Raw genomic sequence first — 19,020 nt, 5'->3', positions numbered from 1 at the left:
CACTAGGCAGAGGCACGCTTTCCCTGGCTCAGCATAACAGTGTTTCAGCATCTTAATATCCTACTACTAGTAACCTTATTAAATAAATTTCTAGGGGTCTCTAGTTTTACTCTTATATCTTTAATCATAATAAGGTCTTTTATCTTATTAAACCAGTTAATACTATAGTATATAGATAATCATGTAAAAGCCTAAGACTAAGTTAATACCTAAGAAATATTAGCAGGGCTTAGATTAGGAAACTCAGAGTATTAATATAAATTTAGATAAGGTTATTTCTCTACAGGCCTGTTAGATAATAGTTACTTAGGTCTAAACTGCTATCTTCTCTTATAGACTTAGCTATAAAATAGGCAGCTATCCCCCTTAATGCTGGTAATTTATTATCTTTAATAGTAAAATTCTGCCTTAAGTATTATATAATAACATTTTTTTAGGCTCTCTAATGCTAAAGTATTTCTAATAGAATTTAGTATTAACTAATAATAGTATTAGGATTAGATAATAGTAGATATATAATAAACTTATCTTCTAATAAGAAAAGTAACTTATATTTAAAATAAATTTATAAGTATATAAAATATAGTATTTAAGGTAATAGATATTACTCTTATGGTGCCTAAGTATGCTCTAATAATAGTATATCCTTTCAATTAATTATCTAGCTAGGTTTCTAATATATTTTAATAAAGATATATAGGTAAAAACCTTACTAGAGGTTTTATTTATATAAAAGAGCAGAGTTATCTTTTTATATATTATCTAGGTGCTTAGGAAACCTTAGAAACTATCCTTAGCCTAGTATTTAATAGTAATTAAGTATATATTTTTATATACTTTAAATATCTTAAATAACTTATAAATCTAATTATTAAGGTTATCTTATAAGATATATAGGTTATTAATCTAGAGATATAAAATATCTAGCTAATAAGTTAATTAAAATATATCTTAAAAGGATATAAGAAGGTTACTTATAGAAATACCTAAATAAAGATTATAAAATATATATTAGAAGTTAATATAAAAGGCCTAGATAAGCCCTAGCAATGACTAACAGCGGCATACTCTGTATACTAGTCTTCTAGACCACAGAGAATAACCTCTTATGAGCCTTTAATGGCTCTAAGGACTCTTGTAGGAAGCCGTGTAGTTCGCTTATACTCTGCTCGAGTGGTGCACGCCAGGGCACGGAAGCTTCGGAAAGACAAACATAACCCAGATCCGAAGAAAAAGGAAGTTTTGCAAGAACTCCTTTTGCCTGAGACATCGAATTCGCGTTCAAATCGGGTGACTTCAGATGGAGCGACTCTGCTATCCGTGGAAACTTTGTTACAGCAGCCAACCCTCGTACTATATGTCAACTTCCTAAGAACACTTACATCTGAAGAATGCTACATGTTTGATCATTATTAGTACCACATTAGATCCCACTAATCAGTTGTAATCCGCGATTAGGTCCTAAAGTGTCTAGAAGCTAAGAGATCAAGCAGATATCAAAGTTGTCACTCCTTACTTGGACAGTCATTGTCCGATGTCACACTACCTCAACCAGTATCACAACTCAGCAGGAGAAACTGGATTCTGGTGTCATCGACTGATGCTGGTTTTATTAAAGGCTTTTTATTAGGAGCCTGCCGACATTTATCCTTAGTGCAGTCAATGGTAGAATTCGAAGGAAAGGCTATTCAGTACAAGCTTCAATATCTAGAAAATCTTCGCAAGGATATTTCCACGCAGCCAGCAATACTTCATCCACGATGGGTTGCTAGTGCGTTGGTACTTGCATTCAATGAAGTTAGTTTCACCCTACGTACTCGACTCTGAGATATTACTTAACAGAACTTAGATCCTGCTAGGCAACATTTCCATGGCTTCACAGCATATCAAGGGGGCTGCTGATATCGTTCAGGCGGCTGGTGGACCTCAAGCCCTAGGTCTAAGTAGATTCTGCTTTGTCTCTTGTCCAGCTGTGTACAGCACAACCGCATTCTGGGCTGACGTCTCATTTTTGCTACTAACCCAAATTTTATGAAGCCATCAATGGCTCAATAACCTCTAGATTTATGAAATGCAAAGACCTATCAGTTCTAGCATTTTAGCCTTTGGCATCCGACCCGTGAAATGCAATAGTGTAGTGATTGCTAGAGCTGTGCCAGAACAATCTCGCTGCCATGCCGGACAATCGGATGCTACAAGGGCCATTAACAAGGTCCAAAGATTGGGCATCTAAGGCGTCTTATTGTTAGTTTTTTTTATTTATATATACTCCAAGGGAATCATTGGTGGATGCATATGTGCTTACCTCCATGGGTAGGACTGTACTGATATTCTGATATACCTGCTCCGTAGAGATATTGTCCTTGGTCATGGCCGCATCAGTGTTTGACTGTAATGATTGCCAGGCTTCGCTGCTCTCAAGCATAAGAACCGCTTCAGCTTCCTTGAGAACCTCTTCACCGAGACCACGGCGCTCTGCAGGCTCCCATCTTCTGGCATATTCCAGAATCTCTGCGAATACTCCAGGAAGTCTTCTGATCCTGCTGAATCGCTGCTCATGGAAGAGCTTGGACGCTTCTTCAAACTCATCGGCATAGTATGAAGTGACTAGATCGTCAAAGCTTTCGAAACCCATTGCGCCGACGCATTCCATGATGTTCTGGAATCTTGCGTTCAGTGATTCTCTGGGAACGGTTGTTGGTGATCTTGAAGATGAGGCGTAGCTCGGTAGTCTTGCGGTGGATGATTGGTTTTTTAGTGAATTGGAGTTAGTTGAAGAGGGTCTTGGGTTTTGGTCTGATGATTTATCGCATGAGCATGAATTTCGTCCCTCCACCTCCGTGTTTGCTATCATCCATCCAAGATCTAATTCTTCTTCAAGTTCATCAGTGATGAATGGGGGATGAGAGGCAGCCGTATCAAAAGTTGATGTAGGGAAGGACTGCAATATGGCTGAGCTGGTGTTCTGGTTCACGGTAATATCGTCAAAATGCGCTTGAAGGAGGTCTCCATTGGCTTCATGAGGTTCGGTTACGAAGCTTGAACGACGACTTTGCTGCGTCTCGCGGCCTGATCCAACGTGCTGATAAGACCTTCCTGCTTTTGCCACAGGGGGGCCTGAGATCTGATTCCTAGGAGCGAGAGAACTTGCTGGGGAGAGGGTATAATTTGAATTTCTGTGAGTGGAACTCTCTTGGGTCTTTTCGCGGGTTGACCGGGAGGCAAGAATTTCAGGCAAGCCCTGAGTCGATCCCCGGTTGGTTGTTTCAGGTGATGTATACGATGTCCGTTGCTGCACAGAATCTCCATGAGCACGAGGTTGCTCTCCAGTCTCTGGACTTTCTTTCGATGAATTTGCATCTTCATACTGTGCCACCTTCTTTTGTAGGTCGGCAATGCGGGACTTGACACGACGTCCTAAGTTCCAGCTCGTTAGTAATTATTGCAAGCCAAGCCTATCACGGCGGGGTCAGCCTTACGGTAACTTCGCTGGGCTACCCTATTCTGCAGGCGTTTCTTAGCCCTTGGGTCCGTGACCCCTTGGCATTCCAGATCGCTAGCGTTGGCATTGACGCCCAAAGATGCGGGAGTTGAAGACGGGTTGCTAGTGAATACAACATTCATGGTTGCACCTGATTGAGATGCAACCGACATAGTGCACACAGAATTTCACAAGCTCTTCGATCGACTGCAGCTGGAAGACAAAAGACATTTGGTATAATAATACTAGCTTTTGAACACATTTGTGCATCATGCTGTGCCTCGAAACAGTAACAAAGCACGTGAGCATCATTTCCTTGCTGAAATGATAACAAATGCAACGTTAAGGCGTTTTACCGCAGCTTACGGGCATTTTCAAAAGTTCCGACGCAAATTACTTGCTAACCCACTGACTCTCCACCAAGATGGCAACTCTGGCAGATCGAGAACGCCCCTCGCGTGGAATTTGGCAGGGGTTTTCAGAGTGATTCTCGTTTAGCCCCCATAGCACGCCGCATACGCCATAAGCAGGATCGACTGGGCCGGAGTCGGTTTCGTAACAATCGGAAAGACCTCAATTCAACTGGTTGGTCGTGTCCTTTATTATGTTACACAGCTTGCGCAACCTGGCTGATAATTGCCGGGGGCCGATTAGGCTGCCACACAGGTCGAGTGAGCATGCCGGGTGTGTATTCCGGTGCATAAAGGCCAACACAAGCTTGATTTTTGTGTGATTTACAAACTGTCGCCATATATAACCTTATTTGATTGAATACTCGAAAGGATTATATGCGGCCCGACCCGGCTTGGAAGAACTGTCCGCACAAAAGTTCCGAGCAACCTAACCTCGAAGAGGATATTCGTTCCGATGAGGCAATGGCCGAGCTTACGCGCTTGTTATGGCGTCATGATCGGCTGATTGATCGGTGCGTCAAATTATGTTTCAAATCATGCTTCATCAAGTCCTGCTGGCATGATCGGACATTGAGTCATGCTTAGCTGAGGGAGGTCATGCAAATGACTAGCTTTCATCAACTGCTACATGCGAATCGGAAGGTAAGTCAGTGAGATTGCATTCGAATGCTGACTTAATGGCTATATCTAACTTATGTTCTCACACCTCATCTAAAACATCTCTACAAGTTTGTATGAGGCGATGATAGGTCTGCAGCACCTTTCGTCGATCAGTCCTAGACTGCACTAAGAAATAAGCCAGAAACTCGACACCCAATGGTGGTGATACGAGAGTGCCAGGCTGTCTAAACAGCTCTGACCTATAAACTAATGGAGCAACGTCTGGCATTCTATCTAGGACTTTGTCAGAGAACCCTTCCGGTACCAGTACGTTATGACGGTGAATTGGGATCAGGCAGTTCGCGCTCCAGTACTGTGTTTCGGATAAGAAAGGCTTACACATCGCTTTGAAACGATCGCCATCCCTTACGGATTGGAGTAGCTGTAGCGCGCAAAGATCTACCCCGTAAGCGTGAAGGGTTGAGAATGCGCAGTCTAAGCCAGGAGGGCGTGCATTGACCTCAATAAGATACACCTCGGGGTCGCTTGGTGACGGGATGTCTGTATCGGCCAAATCAACAAGACCGTCAATTTCCTGGTATTGCATGCTTGAATTCTGGACTCTAGCTTCAACGTGGAAGACCCCATTTCGGAAACCAAGTTTGAGCAGTGTTTGGTGCAGAGACGACTTCACCAGTTTCTGCTCCTTCTGGCACAATAGTGTTGGTGACACCATGACAGTCTCCCCAAAGCTGTCCGCAATAGTGGCGTCGTTGGCATCAGCTGTGCAGGGGAAATCATCGGTGATCTCTGCGAACATAAGCTCACCATCCCAGAGAGCAATGTTGGCATCTATCTCTGGCCCACTTATGTAAGTTTCGAGAAGGATCCCGTATTTTGTGAGACCATCTTTTTCGAGTTGGTCGATTGCTTCTCGGAGTCTGTGGTGATTCTGAACTCTTTTGACACCTCGAGAGGCGCCACCACGGCATGGCTTTATCACCAGAGGGTACTTCAAGGTTTCCAACGTCTTAGAAATCTCTTCATTATCCAAGTCCGTGGCGCTCTCCAACCGAAAAGACTGCATATTGGGAGTGTTGAGAACCTTGCGGGTCGCGTCCTTGTAGTGAGCAGTGATTATAGACTCGACGGGCTCAGTTTCAAGATTCAACATTTCGGCTGCCTTTGCAGTTGCGATGACATACTCATCTGAAAAGGTGATGATGCCATCTATTTTGCGGCTCTTCACAGCTGCGGTGAGCCTTTGAGGTAGACTATCGTCACTGGCCATATCGACAGCAATAAAGTCGCCTCGCAGATGACTGTATTTTGGGCCCTCCATGAAATGGCCAGGGCGATCAAGGACGATGACGGCTATTCCAAGCGCTCTAGCCGCGTCGAAGGGTCCCTCTGAACCATACCCCCCTGTTGTGCTATCGAACAGAGGGCGACCGCCAACCACTGCCACGGTCAATGCTGAAGGTTTGTTTGGGAGTATCCAGTCAAAAGAAAGCCTCTCGTTCACTTCCCGATCGAGAAGGTCAAATGCCTCGAGGCCATGAGCCGATTGGATGGATCGTTTGCAGATCAAAGCTCCAGGAGAGGACCGTAAAAGAGAAAGCAGATTGGCTTTTGTTTGAAGTGACGCGGGATAAGGCTTTTCCTCTACTGGGAAGGGAACGACGGATTCGATACAGTCAGAATGTACCATTCTCAACTGTAGAATGTCACGTCGACAGAGATAGCCATCATGTGGAACCATCAAGACCTTGATCAGTGCCTCGGTGGCGTGGTTCGGTCTGCTACCATCGGAGCAAGGCGGCCTTGATGTCAGACATTTGTTGATAATAGTTCCCAATGGCGTTTCAGTACAGTCAGCAAGATCTTCCGTTCCTTTACTCGCGTGACCATTCGTCTCGGCTTTTTCCGAGGATGTGAGATTCAGAACGAGATCAATAGATTTGGAGTGCGGAGGAGCATTTCCGTTTACATTCTTAGAGGAGAGAGGGGGTGAGAATCTCCAATGGCATTTGGCTTTCAAGGCAGCTAGCAAAGAAGAAAGGTAACGTGTCAGCGTAAAATATTCATGACTGGTGGAAGCTCGCAGGGCAGCTTACATTCACTACCGAGAGCCTTGACCGAAAAGGTCTCAGAGAAAAACAATCCATCCATCTCAGGTGTTAACTGACTTCCTATATCGGCCGCAGGCACTGAATCCTTTGGCTACGAAAGGAAATTGGCAATGGGGAAGGACTGTGAAATAGTGCTGTTTCGTCTTTGTTATTGTTTATTAACATGAATTGTTGTCCCTCGTTTTATCCGTAAGTGAAATTCACATTCTGACCTTTGCATGGCAACGTGGCTGCATTAGACGTCATGGTTTGATCCCAGCGCGGTTGTAAGGGATTTGTCAAATCTTTGTCTCGTAATAACGTGTTTCGGTTTCCTATGACACCTGCCGTAAGAAGAGCTGCCTTGTTTACCATGATCTGCATTGTTAGTCAGATTGGAATGGCGGTGAAACTTGGAGACATCCGATGCATTGGTCAAGCGGAATACTACTGCTCACTTCACAACCAACAACGTCTGGAGCAAAATATGAGTAATTACGAAATTCAAAAGCCCTATCCTAAGTTGTCGCATTGGGGTTACTGACTGAGGTGTCTCAACCCCCCACATCACCTCATTTTCATGGACGATCAGACAAAAGGTACCTTCCCCATAAGGAGTGCGGCGCGGCTCAAACGTCAGCTTGGTTGTACAGATTAATCTCAACATAGAAGGCTAGTCTCTAAACGGTAATATGGCACGTTTGTGTCACTGCCGGGGAAAGAGAGAATTATGACGCGTAACCACAAATACCCAATCAGAACTAACCAGTACCGAGGGCAAAGACACAGTCAATGATGCAGAAAAGATAACTTCCGCCATTTCTGACACCTTTTGAGTATAGTGAGGCTGAGAAACGTCAATACTAGATCATAAAATGGGTGTATAGGTGGCGGTAACCCCAGGCTGATCTACGTTTAGTGCTGATTGAAGGGCTTAACTTTACAGTTAGGTACCTGTATCTCTCCGCTGTCGCTTGGCACGATATGGAACAACTGAACAGCAATTACGAAGGAATAGAATATGGTCATATGTGTTGGTTTGAACTATGTCATGGAGATATCAGATAAAGAAATCTAGAATGAAGGACTAATGCTTTAGAAGCATCGACAAAATGGCTAACCCTGAGTTGTAACCTCCGCATCCAGTCCCTCAACGTCCGCCAGGCTGATCTTCTCAGGCCCATCCGAATTCGTAGTGACGCTGTGAGCCTCACCAACCGACTTGGAAGGACTGTGCTTCACGACCCCATTCCCGCTTTCCGCATTGCCAACTACCCAGTCCAAATAGCTGTTGGAGAAGATACGACCTGTGTTAACAGCCTCAACATCGCAAAGTACCATTTCTTCAACCAATCCTTCGAAGCTGTATGTTGGCTTCCATCCGAGCACTTTCTTCGCCTTGGCTGCTGAGCCTAGCAAGTTCTGGTTATCAAGTGGTCGGTAGAACTTGGGGTTCACTTTAACGCGAATATTTGCGCTAGCTGAGTCAATGCCGACCTCGTCTAGACCGGTTCCAGTCCATCTGATTGATATGTCAGCCACTGCGATCGTATGATAGTGAAGAAGAACTTACTCGATGTTGACTCCGATGACCTTGAAAGCTGCCTCGACAAAGTCGCGAACGCTGTAGGATCTTCCACTCGAAAGAACATAATCGCCTCCGACTGGCTGTTGCAGCATCAGATACACGCCTTGCATGTAATCTTTTGCATGGCCCCAATCTCGAACAGCGTCCAGATTTCCTAGGGAGAAGAAGTCCAACTTTCCGCAGGCAATTAAAGCTACTTGAGTTGTGATCTTTCGGGTGACGAAAGTGGTACCCCGTCTCGGTGATTCATGGTTGAAGAGAATACCATTCGAGGCATGGAAGCCGTATGCCTCTCGAAAATTGACAGTAGTCCAGTATTGGAACAACTTGGTTACAGCATAGGGTGATACCGGGTGGAAGGAGGTCTCCTCTGTTTGTGGAGCGGGCATGTCCGACCCAAACACTTCGGATGAACAAGCCTGCATGAATATGTTAGCCTTTTCGTATTGTCTGATGCGAGATAAAGGAACGTTACATTATAAAATTTTGTCGACTTGTCTAAGCCTAGCATTCGCATGGCTTCAAGCAGTCGAAGTGTTCCCATAGCATTGGTGTCACTAGTCTGTAGTGGAGTGTCAAATGAGACAGCCACGTGGGACTCAGCAGCAAGATGGTAAATCTCATCGGGCTTGATGCTGCCCAAAATCTGGACGAGACGACCCAAGTCGGACATATCGCCAAGGTGCATGGTCAAGCCAGGCCGGAGTGGCTTGCTTAGAGCTTCGCGTCTGGAAGCAGTCGATCGTACCAGGCCATGAACTTCATATCCCTTTTCCAGCAGCAGTTCGGAAAGATACGAGCCATCTTGACCGGTGATTCCTGTCTCACATGTTAGATAGCCGGAAAACTACTCGCAATGTGTATATCACTGACCAGTGACAAAGGCCACTCTGGGTCTGAAGTAACCATTCAATACTGCCATGCTTTCTGGTGTAAAAGGTGGATATGAAGTATTCGATAACACTTTTGTTAAGATTGCAAACTTGAAACGTCAATCAAATAGAGAGATCTCAATATATACCTGTAAACGAGTGCTTAATCTGACTGCTGGGTACAGGGGCATCATTCATCGATCACTTGAACTTTGCCAAGAACATGAACACCTAAGATTCGCACGCGACCAATCTCCCCAAGCAAGCACTTTCGTCTCGTCTTCCTTCATTACGCCAACCAGTTAGCCTCTTGTTACGCAGTTCTTTGTGTAAGCCAACAGCCACCATGACTCTTCTAGGTTGTGCCGTACGCTGGCAGGGCACCTGTTGGTTGAGTCGGTATCGATACAAGACTATAACAATGTCTTTCCCAACTAAGCTTTCGGACCTTTCATCTGGGGTCTGTCAGCCCCTTCCCCCAGTTGCAATGTCATCTCCGTTTGTGGCAGGTGGATATGCGGCTCGTGTAACCAAATCGAGCTTACGTTAAGAGATATGCGCTACCATGTGACAAAGAAGCTTTCAAGGAAGTAATGTAGGTATTACGTGCATTTGAAATCCTTGACTAAACACGGTTACTATTCGAGCAATCTGACATAATGAGTAGCGTTGCTTGGGTTGTTCTATCAATGAGTCTAATCTCCACGCAATACCGGCTCCAAGATGCTTAGAAGGTCAGCGGTGCTGAGTCGGCCCAGGATCTCTTCGTCCAATGAGTGTCTCTCGAGGAGGTCTCGCCTCATGGCTGTTGAGTTAATGTCAGACCCAGTTGGTCTCTTCGCGAAATCCAAATAGTAACCCATTGTCTGGTGGCCGAGGCTATCAGTACCTCGACAAGTCCATAGGGTAGCCTCCTCCGCTGCTTCTTCAAGTTGCCCATCTGAGATTGTCAGAAAGCTCGAGCAATAATAGAGGAAGTTTACTCAGTTTACCTACTTTGGTCATCACATGTCATTCTTTGCGGAAGCCATTCCCCAAAGCCCTTCCATTTCGTTGGCTGTCCGTTTGGCAAGAATTGAGAGGGTACATGCCGTGCTTTATTGGTAACAAGTATTCGCGGCAACCTGTAGGGCAAATTGTTAAGAGCATCGGCTCTGTTGAGGTTATCCGGCCCAATGAGGTGCGAAAACACAATCTTGTAACCATCCGCTTCGCAAAACCGCTGCGCCGCTTCCATAAATGTGAAAAATGGATACCATGTCTCTGACCATATCCAGACTTTATTTTTAGGCACCTGGGGCATCTCGGCCCAAAGTGCAGCTCTCGTTTTCCGACTCATGAAGAACTCTGGGTGGCTATTTGTCAATTTGTGTCGTAGGTGGAAATCCTCGCTGGGGAGAACCACCACGGCGACGGCGTTGACCACGGGGTGCAGTGCTGACAGCAGGACCTCCAGATGTCCACGGTGCGGGGGGTTGAAAGAGCCACCGTAAACCAGGATCAAGTTGTCTTGACCTTTTTTGAGGTGGCAATCTAGCTTCTGCAGCGGATTGAGTGCGGTTCCTGTAGACAAACGAACCTCTCTGTAGGCAGCTTCCAAGTAGGGCCGAAGAGACATGATAGCGGAGATTTGAGAATGAAGAGCGGTCTGGGAAAGGAGTAGTGGTAACAAAGAGCGGGAGAATAAATGTTGGGGCTGCACTGTTGGTGGAATCTGAAGAGTTTTATGTTTCACGAGAATGTTTGACACATTTTCTATTGGTGTACTTCCTCTGTCAGTCTCTTAATAACCCTAACCTTTGGCCTTGTACATAGTCAGCACCCGTCTGTTTGCCTTGACCCCTCATTCAGCTTCCCTTTCAATCTTCATCGCTTGGCATTCGCAGCATACAATTTGCCCTGAATCACATCTTCTGTCCTCTTTTCTTGCATTTCGCCACCTTTCTCCAGTTTGTCTACCAACACCGAATCATATTACTAAAACCGCATCATGATTCAAGATCGATCTCTCACCATAGCGCAGTCCTGATTGGCATCGGTGAGTGCGACCAGCATCCTGCGAAAACCAACATGCTTACAGCCGGGATGCTGTAGGCTCCATCAATGTATAAGTGCAGCCGCTTGCTAACCATCGCGGCACTGAAAATGAGCACAACAACAATGACTGGGTAATGAGAGCCAGAAGCTAAGTTTGTCAGATAGCCTGTCCACTCCGCAACAGCAACTGCTGTAGAAATGAGAAGAGCCGCATATGCTGTAGGAAGGCCCTCATGGTACATCGCTTTCCCCTGATCGCTCTTGGGCACCAAGTGCGCGGCGATGTTGAATCTTGAGAGGCGTGCAACGCCTGAACAGACAAAAAGAGCCAAAGCTAGCTGATCCACCACGGTATCGAAACCAGCGCAATAGATCATGACTGCTGGCGCCACGCAAAAGGAGACCTGAACACGAATAATAAGTTCAGGAATGCCTCGCCAGGACAAACAAAAGGTTACTCACCAAATCACAGAAGCTATCCAATTGTTTGCCCATTTCGGAACATTCATTCCTGGCCCTTGCAACTATTCCATCGAAGCGATCAAACTCATAGCCGAGAAAAATAAGCAAGTGCGCCGCCAAAAGTGATTTCTGTATCGCACAGAAAATGGCGAGAACTATTTACACGAGTTAATTACCCAGTACCATATGGCTATGAGGAATGCTTTACCTCCGCAAAAACCTAGATTGTTAGAAAAGCCAGGTAAGCTTTATAATTCCTGATTGTCTGTTAGAGGCTGTCGAGTTACTCACCATTGGAAAGAGTGATGTAGTCAGCTACTCGCAGCCGCCTGTATTGCCTGTTAATGCGAACTCTGTACGGCAGTGCGCGCGGTGGATACCTCAACATATCGTACTTCATAGGTACATTGGTTGCCATTGTGAGTTATTGCAGGTTCTTTTCCAATTAGAACTGGTTTCTGTCGGTTTGTTCACCGCTTGCTTTATGCCACCAAGAGACATACAGCGACTGCGAACGCTGGTGGTCAATTTATGCTTGGTTGCTTCACTGAAAAGAGCCTGCACCACTGGTCAATCACGGGCTGCTCCCTCCAATCCGCAAGCTCTGAATTATCCCATTCACAGCTACTAATCACTGCATGAATATTGTAGAGGCTGTTTGGGGACATGATGCACGATCGGTTGGCTTACGGAAGCTAATGACTACTGTTGAGGCGAGAAGAGAGAACGACTCTCGTAATATGTCCTTCCCAGAAGAGCAAGTGGTCGTGCTGGGGCAGAATCTGACGCGATGGTGATCAATAGTGGGTGCCAACTGTTGGCGCACGAAGACCCTGGAGTAATCGCAGGATAAGCTTGCTCTGGTCATAATTCACAGTACCTTTTCTTTGGTGGGCTTGGGTCATCGCCCATTGCATAATTTGCTCAGTAACATTCGCATCCAGGATAAACATGAGTAGAGTTCCAATCAAATCCTGAATGCGCCGCTTCACATGCAGGCATAGCCCCAACACGCGTTTCCACGTAACATCTGCAGTTGGTTCGAGCTAGTGACCTTCAAAAGTGCCTGTAAAACGACTACCAGATCTGTATGGTGATCCGAACCAACCAACACACAAACATAACGTCTTCAAACCCAGTACGTAATATGAACAGGGCGTCAGGGTTACCTTGCACCCCGCGCTTTGTGCAGCAATCCTTTGTCGATACTTCTCCGTGTTTTAAGTGTAGATTGGAGTTGGGAGCAGGACCATTCACCCAAGCATCACAGCATTCTCGAGGTTCTTGAATTATTTTACAGTTTTTCAGACAGAGCATCCATATAGCCTCTAATACTTTTCCCCATTGACGGACTCATCATGGTGACTCAACATCCTGAGCACGAAAGGCGGGACGCTACAGAAGAGGAGGTCAAAGAGCTGCGGCACGTTGTAGATTCAGTTTCGTTAGCTGTTTGGGTCGCACTCATCGCTAATGCTACGGAGAGATTTACCTTCTATGCCGTAACAACGCCATGGCGTAGGTACCACCAATGCAGTTTGACTTTTGTATGCTCTATCATTGTTAACCTACTTTCCGCGCAGAGAACTACATACAGAATCCCGTTGATAGCGTCGCTGTTCCCGGCGCTTTGGGGCTGGGGCAGGCAACGGCTACAAACATTACGAGTGCATTTCTCTTCTTGAGTTTTCTTCTCCCGACTGTTTGGGCTATCATTTCAGACACATGGCTGGGGCGTCATAAAACGCTCTGTTTGAGCTACTTGTAAGCTCGCATCCTTTAAAGGTTAAAACCGATCAGTACTGAGAGGCTATTGCAGCTTGAACTTTTGCGGATGTTTGATCATCTTTGTTACGTCGCTCCCAGCCTTTAGCCACTCTCAGATCACTAAGGTGGTGGGACTGGGGTTCGCGATGATTATCCTTGGAATTGGTACTGCTGGTGTAAAGGCCACTGCCTCCCCGTTCATAGGTGACCAATACGCGGAAACTGCTCCTCAAGTAATTACCACCAAGAAAGGGGAGCGCGTTATTGCAGACCGGGCGCTTACACTTCAGTATATCTACAATGTATCGTACTGGTAGGAAATTCTGCGACAATTGGAAGAAACAGGATTGACAATTTTGCTGCAGGTTCACGAACATTGCAAGTTTGTCACTTGTCGCATCCACCTATCTGGAGAAGCTAGTGGGGTTTTGGGCTGCTTATTTGCTACCTCTTTGCGCGACCTGGACACTGGTACCTTTACTTCTAATCTTTCACAAGTCGCTTGGTGCGTTTTCCCCTACTCTGAGCTGGTACTGCTCTCTAAATAAAACAAGTCAAACAAAAGCCTCAAGCAAATATCCTTCCCCGCGCTTCCCGAGTTATCGTGTGTGCGGGAAGACACAAGTTCAACTGGGAAGCTGCTACACCAGTTTACCAGTCGGAGAAGTTTGGCCGCCAGGTCGAATGGGATGATAAATTTGTTTTTGAGATTAAGAGAGGTCTGCAGGCTTGCAAGGTGATGTGAGTTCTCCTTCCCTTGATGGGTTTCTTGAATTCCTATGCTAACCGATATTAGGGCCTGTTTTGTGCCATTCCATCTATGCATGAATCAGATCACAAACAATCTTGTCTCACAAGCAGGACAGATGAGGCTCGGTGGCATTCCCAACGATACTATTCAAGCTCTAAACTCTATCGCTTGCGTGCTACTGGGACCAGTCATGCAGAGATTTGTTTATCCCATTGTCCGTGGTCGGGGATTCGCTTTTGGCCCCATTGCGCGCATTACATGGGCTTTCATCATGATGAGTACTGCAATGGCATATGCTGCTGGAGTTCAAAAACTCATCTACACCAAAGGGCCTTGCTACGATAAGCCCTTGCAGTGTGAAAAGTCTCCGAACGACGTGAGTGTCTGGATTCAGTCGCCCGTCTACTTTCTTCTCGGAGTCGGCGAGATTCTGGGCTTCACAACTCTTGCCGAGTACAGCTATTCCGAGGCACCGAGGAACATGCGCAGCTTGGTACAAGCAATGGCCCAGCTGAGTTCGGGCGCTGGCTCCGCGCTTGGAATGGCATTCTCACCATTGTCAAAGGATCCTCAGATTCTTTATCTCTACACGGGTTTGTCTGTAACAATGATTACCACGGCGCCTACTTTCTGGTTGATGTTTCGTGCGTATGATGATAGAGTATTTGAAGAAGCACACTCGAGCGACCACGGGAGTAATCAGGCGGCAGAGCCAATGGTTTCTGGTCCATCTGATGCTGCTGAAACAGGAGAAAAGGGCGACGGTGCCAAAACATCTGGCTAAAATGTTCAATCAGACTTGTATAGCTCATCCCAGCCATTTTCGCAGAAGCCGAACATTTCTTTCAAGCTAAATTTAATTCTGGACATGTTATGCAATCTGATCACTTTCGTGGTAGAAACACAGGTTGTTGGCTGAGGAGTACAGAATGACAAATGGCAACATTGCATAATTCATTACGTTGTATGACTTGTACCCTAAAGCGCTGTTGCACACCGACAATTTATCGATTGTGGCAGTGAAGAAAAGGCCACATGTAGCAAAGCCATAGTAGTCTCTGAGGTAGATTAGTCATTTCGTAAGCATATAATCTCATTCTCCCCAATAAGCTTCGCTTTCATCTCGCACAAAAACAAGTCACTTTAAAAACGTTATCCAATCTGCTCCAGCACGGACACCATGACATACGACCGCCCTGCACCAACCATTGATGGATCGGCTCTGTTATCCACATTTGATGTCTTGACTAAGTCAGGGTTTGTTCTCTACGATGAAAGCCAGAAGGTTGTTGAGCATACGGATGGAGACCTGAAGGTTCGCTTCTTATGCCAAAGCCAATACTGAACATAGAAGCCGCTAACATTGACACAATTGACATCTAGTTCCATTTTGTTCTCACCAAAGCTCTTATCAAGAAGCCGACCTTATCAACACCAGAACAGTCATCTGCATCCGGAAACGGCTTATCGAATAGTAAACAGCTCCTCCCTGGTAGCGATATCGATACAAACGGCTTCGAGATGGGCGATAGTGAGAGTAGCACTCACTTTCTTATCGCCAACAAATTTTGCTTCTCACGACCTCACCTCATGATGCTCACTCGCGATGGGTATTGCAGGCAATATGAGCCTCTGAATCAGAGCGACTTTGAAGCTGCATGGGGCACGATGGCGTCCTTGAAGAATGCAACAACAGACTATGTTGCATTCTTCAACTGCGGCAAAGATGGCGGGTGTAGCAGACTGCACAAGCATGTACAGTTGATGCCTCTTCCCGCCAGTGGTTTTGCGGTCGACTTTCTGAATTCAAACAGTACCGAGGAACCAAAAGTACCTTTCGAATGGTTTTATCACAGATTTCAAGACAGTGCCGCCGCAGCTTCGAAAGGGACCGAGATTTATCTACAGCTTCTACAGCAGGCGACGGAAGCTTGGAAGGCTAGTACGGGAAAGAATGTGCCAGATGGAATGGCGTGCCCGCACAATGTGACTTTCACGTCCCGCTGGATGGTGGTTATCCCTCGTCGTAGAGCGGCTGTCAACAAAGAGGCCGGCGTGAATTCTTTGGGTATGTTGGGGGTGATCGCCGTGGCTACCGGGAAAGAGATTGAGAACTGGGTAAAGCTTGGTCTGACGAATTCGCTCAGAGAACTTGGAGTTCCGAGAAAAGTCGGTACGATGCAAGGAAAGTGATCGCTGCTCACTATTTAGATGTGCAAGGCCAGAATATATTTAGAACACGGGTTTAGAAATGGGTATAGTGGTAAAGCTAAGAGTAAACGAAGCTATTCCCAATGGGTGTAACCCAGTTTGTCCAATCACCGAAATGAGAAATCAGGCAGAATCTGGCAAATCGTCAAGTCACATGATAAGCTGAACAAATGCGACAATTTCATTATCGGAGTATCTATAACATATATATCACTGGTCTTGACTACCACGCATAAGTATGCAGCGTCCAGCCCCGTTATGCGAATACTGCTCCCAAATACCTTTAGACCCGGGAATACTATCCGGAAGCTATCGTCTCGGTGTTAAGTTGCTGACATAGCGCTTTGTCCGGCAATGTGGCACCACACACTCATAGACATATACCTCATCACTGTCGCCCAGACGTATTATGACCAAACTTTATAGGCAATGAATCATCTAGATTGTAAAGATCATATAGACCAGAGATTCGTTCTCATCTAGCGTCATGACACTGCGGCGATTACCTTTTCTGGTAGGAGGATTTCGAAGTCGAAGTTTGAGATCCAAGCTGGCCATGAGATATGGCATTAGAACATTCAATTGAGTCTACAGCTTGATGTCTCTCAGTCAGGGAGTATAAATAATATATTATTAAATATTTATATATTATAGCTTATACAATAGAAAGTATTAACTTTAATATCTTAATTATAGTATATACCTAAGTGAAAGAAAACTACATTAAGGGCTATATTATTTATTAATTACTTTAAAACTTAAAAGAAGATTATATATTAAGTATTTTAATTAAAATCTAAAATATTATATAATATGTTCTTTAGGTTATAAATAATACCTCTAAAGCTTAATAGAGCCTTAAATAATAATTATAATACTAATAAGAGGCCTATTATAATAGTTGGATTTAATTATACTAAGCTAAGTAATACTTAGATTTATTAATAGCAGATTAATGTTTTAAGAAAGGGAAAGTAGATAAGAAGACTTCCCTTGCTAAGCTAGCTAATTAGATACAAGCTATTATTAAAAGAACCTAAGTTAATAGAGGCTATGTAGTTTATATAACCCTAAGTAATTAATATACTTATATAGTATTGCCTACTCGGTTTGCTTACAAGCCTGGAGCGGCGTTAGGGTTATGTGTTTCTTTTATATCTATTTACTTTTACTTATTTTATATAAGAGGTATTATGAAGATTAAAATTTAATAGTATTACTGCGACTTGACTTATATTTCGAGATGCTCTGGTGTTCTGAGAGGCGTCACCCTGGACCTTTTGACTACTGTTAAGGCGAAAAGGCCGAAGAGATGGAAAATGTGCCGGTGCTGGGGAAAGTCCAAGTGCGGATTCCTTTGAGTAGCGCCCAAGGGCCAATGACATGTGTGTAGTTACATTAGAGCAGATTGCTGAATTCAGATAGAGAGCAGCACAATACAATACAAGCACATGCTCTACTCTTGCTCTGAAATAGCATACGATAAAGCTTTTGTAGTTGAATTGGCATATCATAAGGCTTACTTTTAGAGAGCTCTGTTAGAAAGTAACAAGGCCTCGAGGTTGCCAGCAACGTAAGAAGAATCTTGATTAATGCCATACCAGTAGTATTCCAATTGTTGTTCTTACATGGACTGGTCTAATCAGTATCTCAGCTTGGTTGTTACTACTTTAAATAACCAGTTATAAGCTTGCGCTGAACAGGGAAGCTTAAAGTAGGATTCTTACATGGGAATGCATAAACGCGCGGGGTTTTGAAGTTATATTTGCGCGGCAAACATTGCCAATACCAGACCCAACTATACACCCGGCCTTTAAGCCATATAGCTATGCAAGACATCAGAGTGATCTCCTATTGGACAATTGGCCTCCTCACGCTCAAGAAATGGATGACGTCAGTTTGCTATTCGGAACTCTCGGGTGTTCATCAAGGTGCCAGTTAACACCTACCATGGTATTAGCAAGCGTCTATAAAACGGCGCTTACTTTACTTAGAATTCCCAGTCGAACAAATACCAAAATCACAATGACTTTGAAACTAATACTTCTTCGACATGGCCAGAGCACCTGGAATGAAAAGAACCTATTCACAGGTTGGGAGGACGTGGGTATCACTCAAAACGGCCGCGCTGAAGCAACTCAGGCTGGGGCGTTGTTGAAGAGACACAATCACCTACCAGACTTGAGCCATACTTCGCTACTGCGACGTGCAATTACGACAAGCAATATTGCACTTGACGCTGCAGACCGTCACTGGATTCCTGTTACGAAAAGCTGGAGGCTCAATGAGCGCCATTACGGCGCATTACAAGGACTCAATAAAAAGACCACGGCGGAGAAATATGGTGATAAGCAGGTCAAGATCTGGCGGCGCTCGTACGATGTTCAACCGCCACCAATGTCCGACGACGCCTACCAGGAACAGAACAAGTATACGCGCGTGCAGGGCCAATCCATCCAAGCGCCGAGGACAGAATCGTTGAAAGACGTGGTGGCACGCGTGGAACCATATTGGAACGAGAATATCATTCCTGACTTGAGATCTGGCAAGACTGTGCTTGTTGCGGCTCATGGCAATTCACTTCGTGCACTGGTAAAAATCATCGATTGCTTGGGGGATGAAGAGGTTGTGGAGCTGAATATCCCTACAGGGACACCTATTGTTTATGAGTTTGATGAGAGTCTGCGGCCAATAGTAAAGGGTGGCAAGTGGCTTCAAGAGTAATGA

General features: G+C 45.1%; 9 protein-coding genes across 10 annotated transcripts; 4 read left to right on the top strand and 5 right to left on the bottom strand.

Moving 5' to 3' along the window:
• Positions 1-1,662: 1,662 nt before the first annotated feature.
• FOIG_15936 (uncharacterized protein) lies at positions 1,663-2,035 on the top strand (the record flags this gene model as incomplete). The annotated part of the gene is made up of 2 exons (XM_031217347.1): positions 1,663-1,797; positions 1,850-2,035. The coding sequence occupies 2 exons, from the start codon at positions 1,663-1,665 to the stop codon at positions 2,033-2,035; spliced, it is 321 nt and encodes a 106-aa protein (XP_031052923.1).
• Positions 1,862-3,624, bottom strand: FOIG_15935 (uncharacterized protein; the record flags this gene model as incomplete). Its single annotated transcript, XM_031217346.1, has 3 exons — positions 1,862-2,229; positions 2,306-3,417; positions 3,480-3,624. The coding sequence occupies 3 exons, from the start codon at positions 3,622-3,624 to the stop codon at positions 2,065-2,067; spliced, it is 1,422 nt and encodes a 473-aa protein (XP_031052922.1). The 3' UTR covers positions 1,862-2,064.
• A 905-nt stretch (positions 3,625-4,529) lies between these two features.
• On the bottom strand, positions 4,530-6,915 carry FOIG_15934 (uncharacterized protein). Its single transcript, XM_031217345.1, has 2 exons — positions 6,612-6,915; positions 4,530-6,540 (listed from the first exon to the last, which is right to left on the bottom strand). The coding sequence occupies exons 1-2, from the start codon at positions 6,664-6,666 to the stop codon at positions 4,595-4,597; spliced, it is 2,001 nt and encodes a 666-aa protein (XP_031052921.1). The 5' UTR covers positions 6,667-6,915; the 3' UTR covers positions 4,530-4,594.
• A 713-nt stretch (positions 6,916-7,628) lies between these two features.
• Positions 7,629-9,115, bottom strand: FOIG_15933 (GDPmannose 4,6-dehydratase; the record flags this gene model as incomplete). The annotated part of the gene is made up of 4 exons (XM_031217344.1): positions 7,629-8,127; positions 8,179-8,612; positions 8,669-9,012; positions 9,067-9,115. 4 exons carry the CDS (start codon positions 9,113-9,115, stop codon positions 7,722-7,724), a joined length of 1,233 nt encoding a protein of 410 aa, XP_031052920.1. The 3' UTR covers positions 7,629-7,721.
• Positions 9,116-9,701: 586 nt separating this feature from the next.
• On the bottom strand, positions 9,702-10,683 carry FOIG_15932 (uncharacterized protein; the record flags this gene model as incomplete). The annotated part of the gene is made up of 2 exons (XM_031217343.1): positions 9,702-10,005; positions 10,062-10,683. The coding sequence occupies 2 exons, from the start codon at positions 10,681-10,683 to the stop codon at positions 9,761-9,763; spliced, it is 867 nt and encodes a 288-aa protein (XP_031052919.1). The 3' UTR covers positions 9,702-9,760.
• A 107-nt stretch (positions 10,684-10,790) lies between these two features.
• FOIG_15931 (uncharacterized protein) lies at positions 10,791-12,301 on the bottom strand. Its single transcript, XM_031217342.1, has 5 exons — positions 11,945-12,301; positions 11,856-11,893; positions 11,773-11,784; positions 11,565-11,719; positions 10,791-11,506 (listed from the first exon to the last, which is right to left on the bottom strand). The coding sequence occupies exons 1-5, from the start codon at positions 11,980-11,982 to the stop codon at positions 11,075-11,077; spliced, it is 675 nt and encodes a 224-aa protein (XP_031052918.1). The 5' UTR covers positions 11,983-12,301; the 3' UTR covers positions 10,791-11,074.
• Positions 12,302-12,789: 488 nt separating this feature from the next.
• FOIG_15930 (POT family proton-dependent oligopeptide transporter) lies at positions 12,790-15,054 on the top strand. The gene is made up of 6 exons (XM_031217341.1): positions 12,790-13,082; positions 13,148-13,328; positions 13,384-13,644; positions 13,697-13,836; positions 13,886-14,072; positions 14,128-15,054. The coding sequence occupies exons 1-6, from the start codon at positions 12,923-12,925 to the stop codon at positions 14,864-14,866; spliced, it is 1,668 nt and encodes a 555-aa protein (XP_031052917.1). The 5' UTR covers positions 12,790-12,922; the 3' UTR covers positions 14,867-15,054.
• A 195-nt stretch (positions 15,055-15,249) lies between these two features.
• Positions 15,250-16,486, top strand: FOIG_15929 (uncharacterized protein). 2 transcript variants are annotated; one of them, XM_031217340.1, is made up of 2 exons: positions 15,250-15,367; positions 15,434-16,486. In XM_031217340.1, exon 2 carries the CDS (start codon positions 15,604-15,606, stop codon positions 16,273-16,275), a length of 672 nt encoding a protein of 223 aa, XP_031052916.1. In that variant the 5' UTR covers positions 15,250-15,367; positions 15,434-15,603; the 3' UTR covers positions 16,276-16,486. The 2 variants fall into 2 exon arrangements, with proteins under 2 accessions (XP_031052916.1, XP_031052915.1); XM_031217339.1 differs by having other exon boundaries at positions 15,250-15,397; positions 15,466-16,486.
• A 1,832-nt stretch (positions 16,487-18,318) lies between these two features.
• Positions 18,319-19,017, top strand: FOIG_15928 (2,3-bisphosphoglycerate-dependent phosphoglycerate mutase; the record flags this gene model as incomplete). Its single annotated transcript, XM_031217338.1, has 1 exon — positions 18,319-19,017. The coding sequence occupies one exon, from the start codon at positions 18,319-18,321 to the stop codon at positions 19,015-19,017; it is 699 nt and encodes a 232-aa protein (XP_031052914.1).
• Positions 19,018-19,020: the final 3 nt, after the last annotated feature.

The sequence above is a fragment of the Fusarium odoratissimum genome (genome assembly GCF_000260195.1).
Source record: "Fusarium odoratissimum NRRL 54006 unplaced genomic scaffold supercont1.62, whole genome shotgun sequence".
Taxonomy (NCBI): Eukaryota; Fungi; Ascomycota; class Sordariomycetes; order Hypocreales; family Nectriaceae; genus Fusarium; species Fusarium odoratissimum.
Note: the sequence above shows the minus strand (reverse complement) of the source record. Positions and strands in the feature narration are given on the sequence as shown.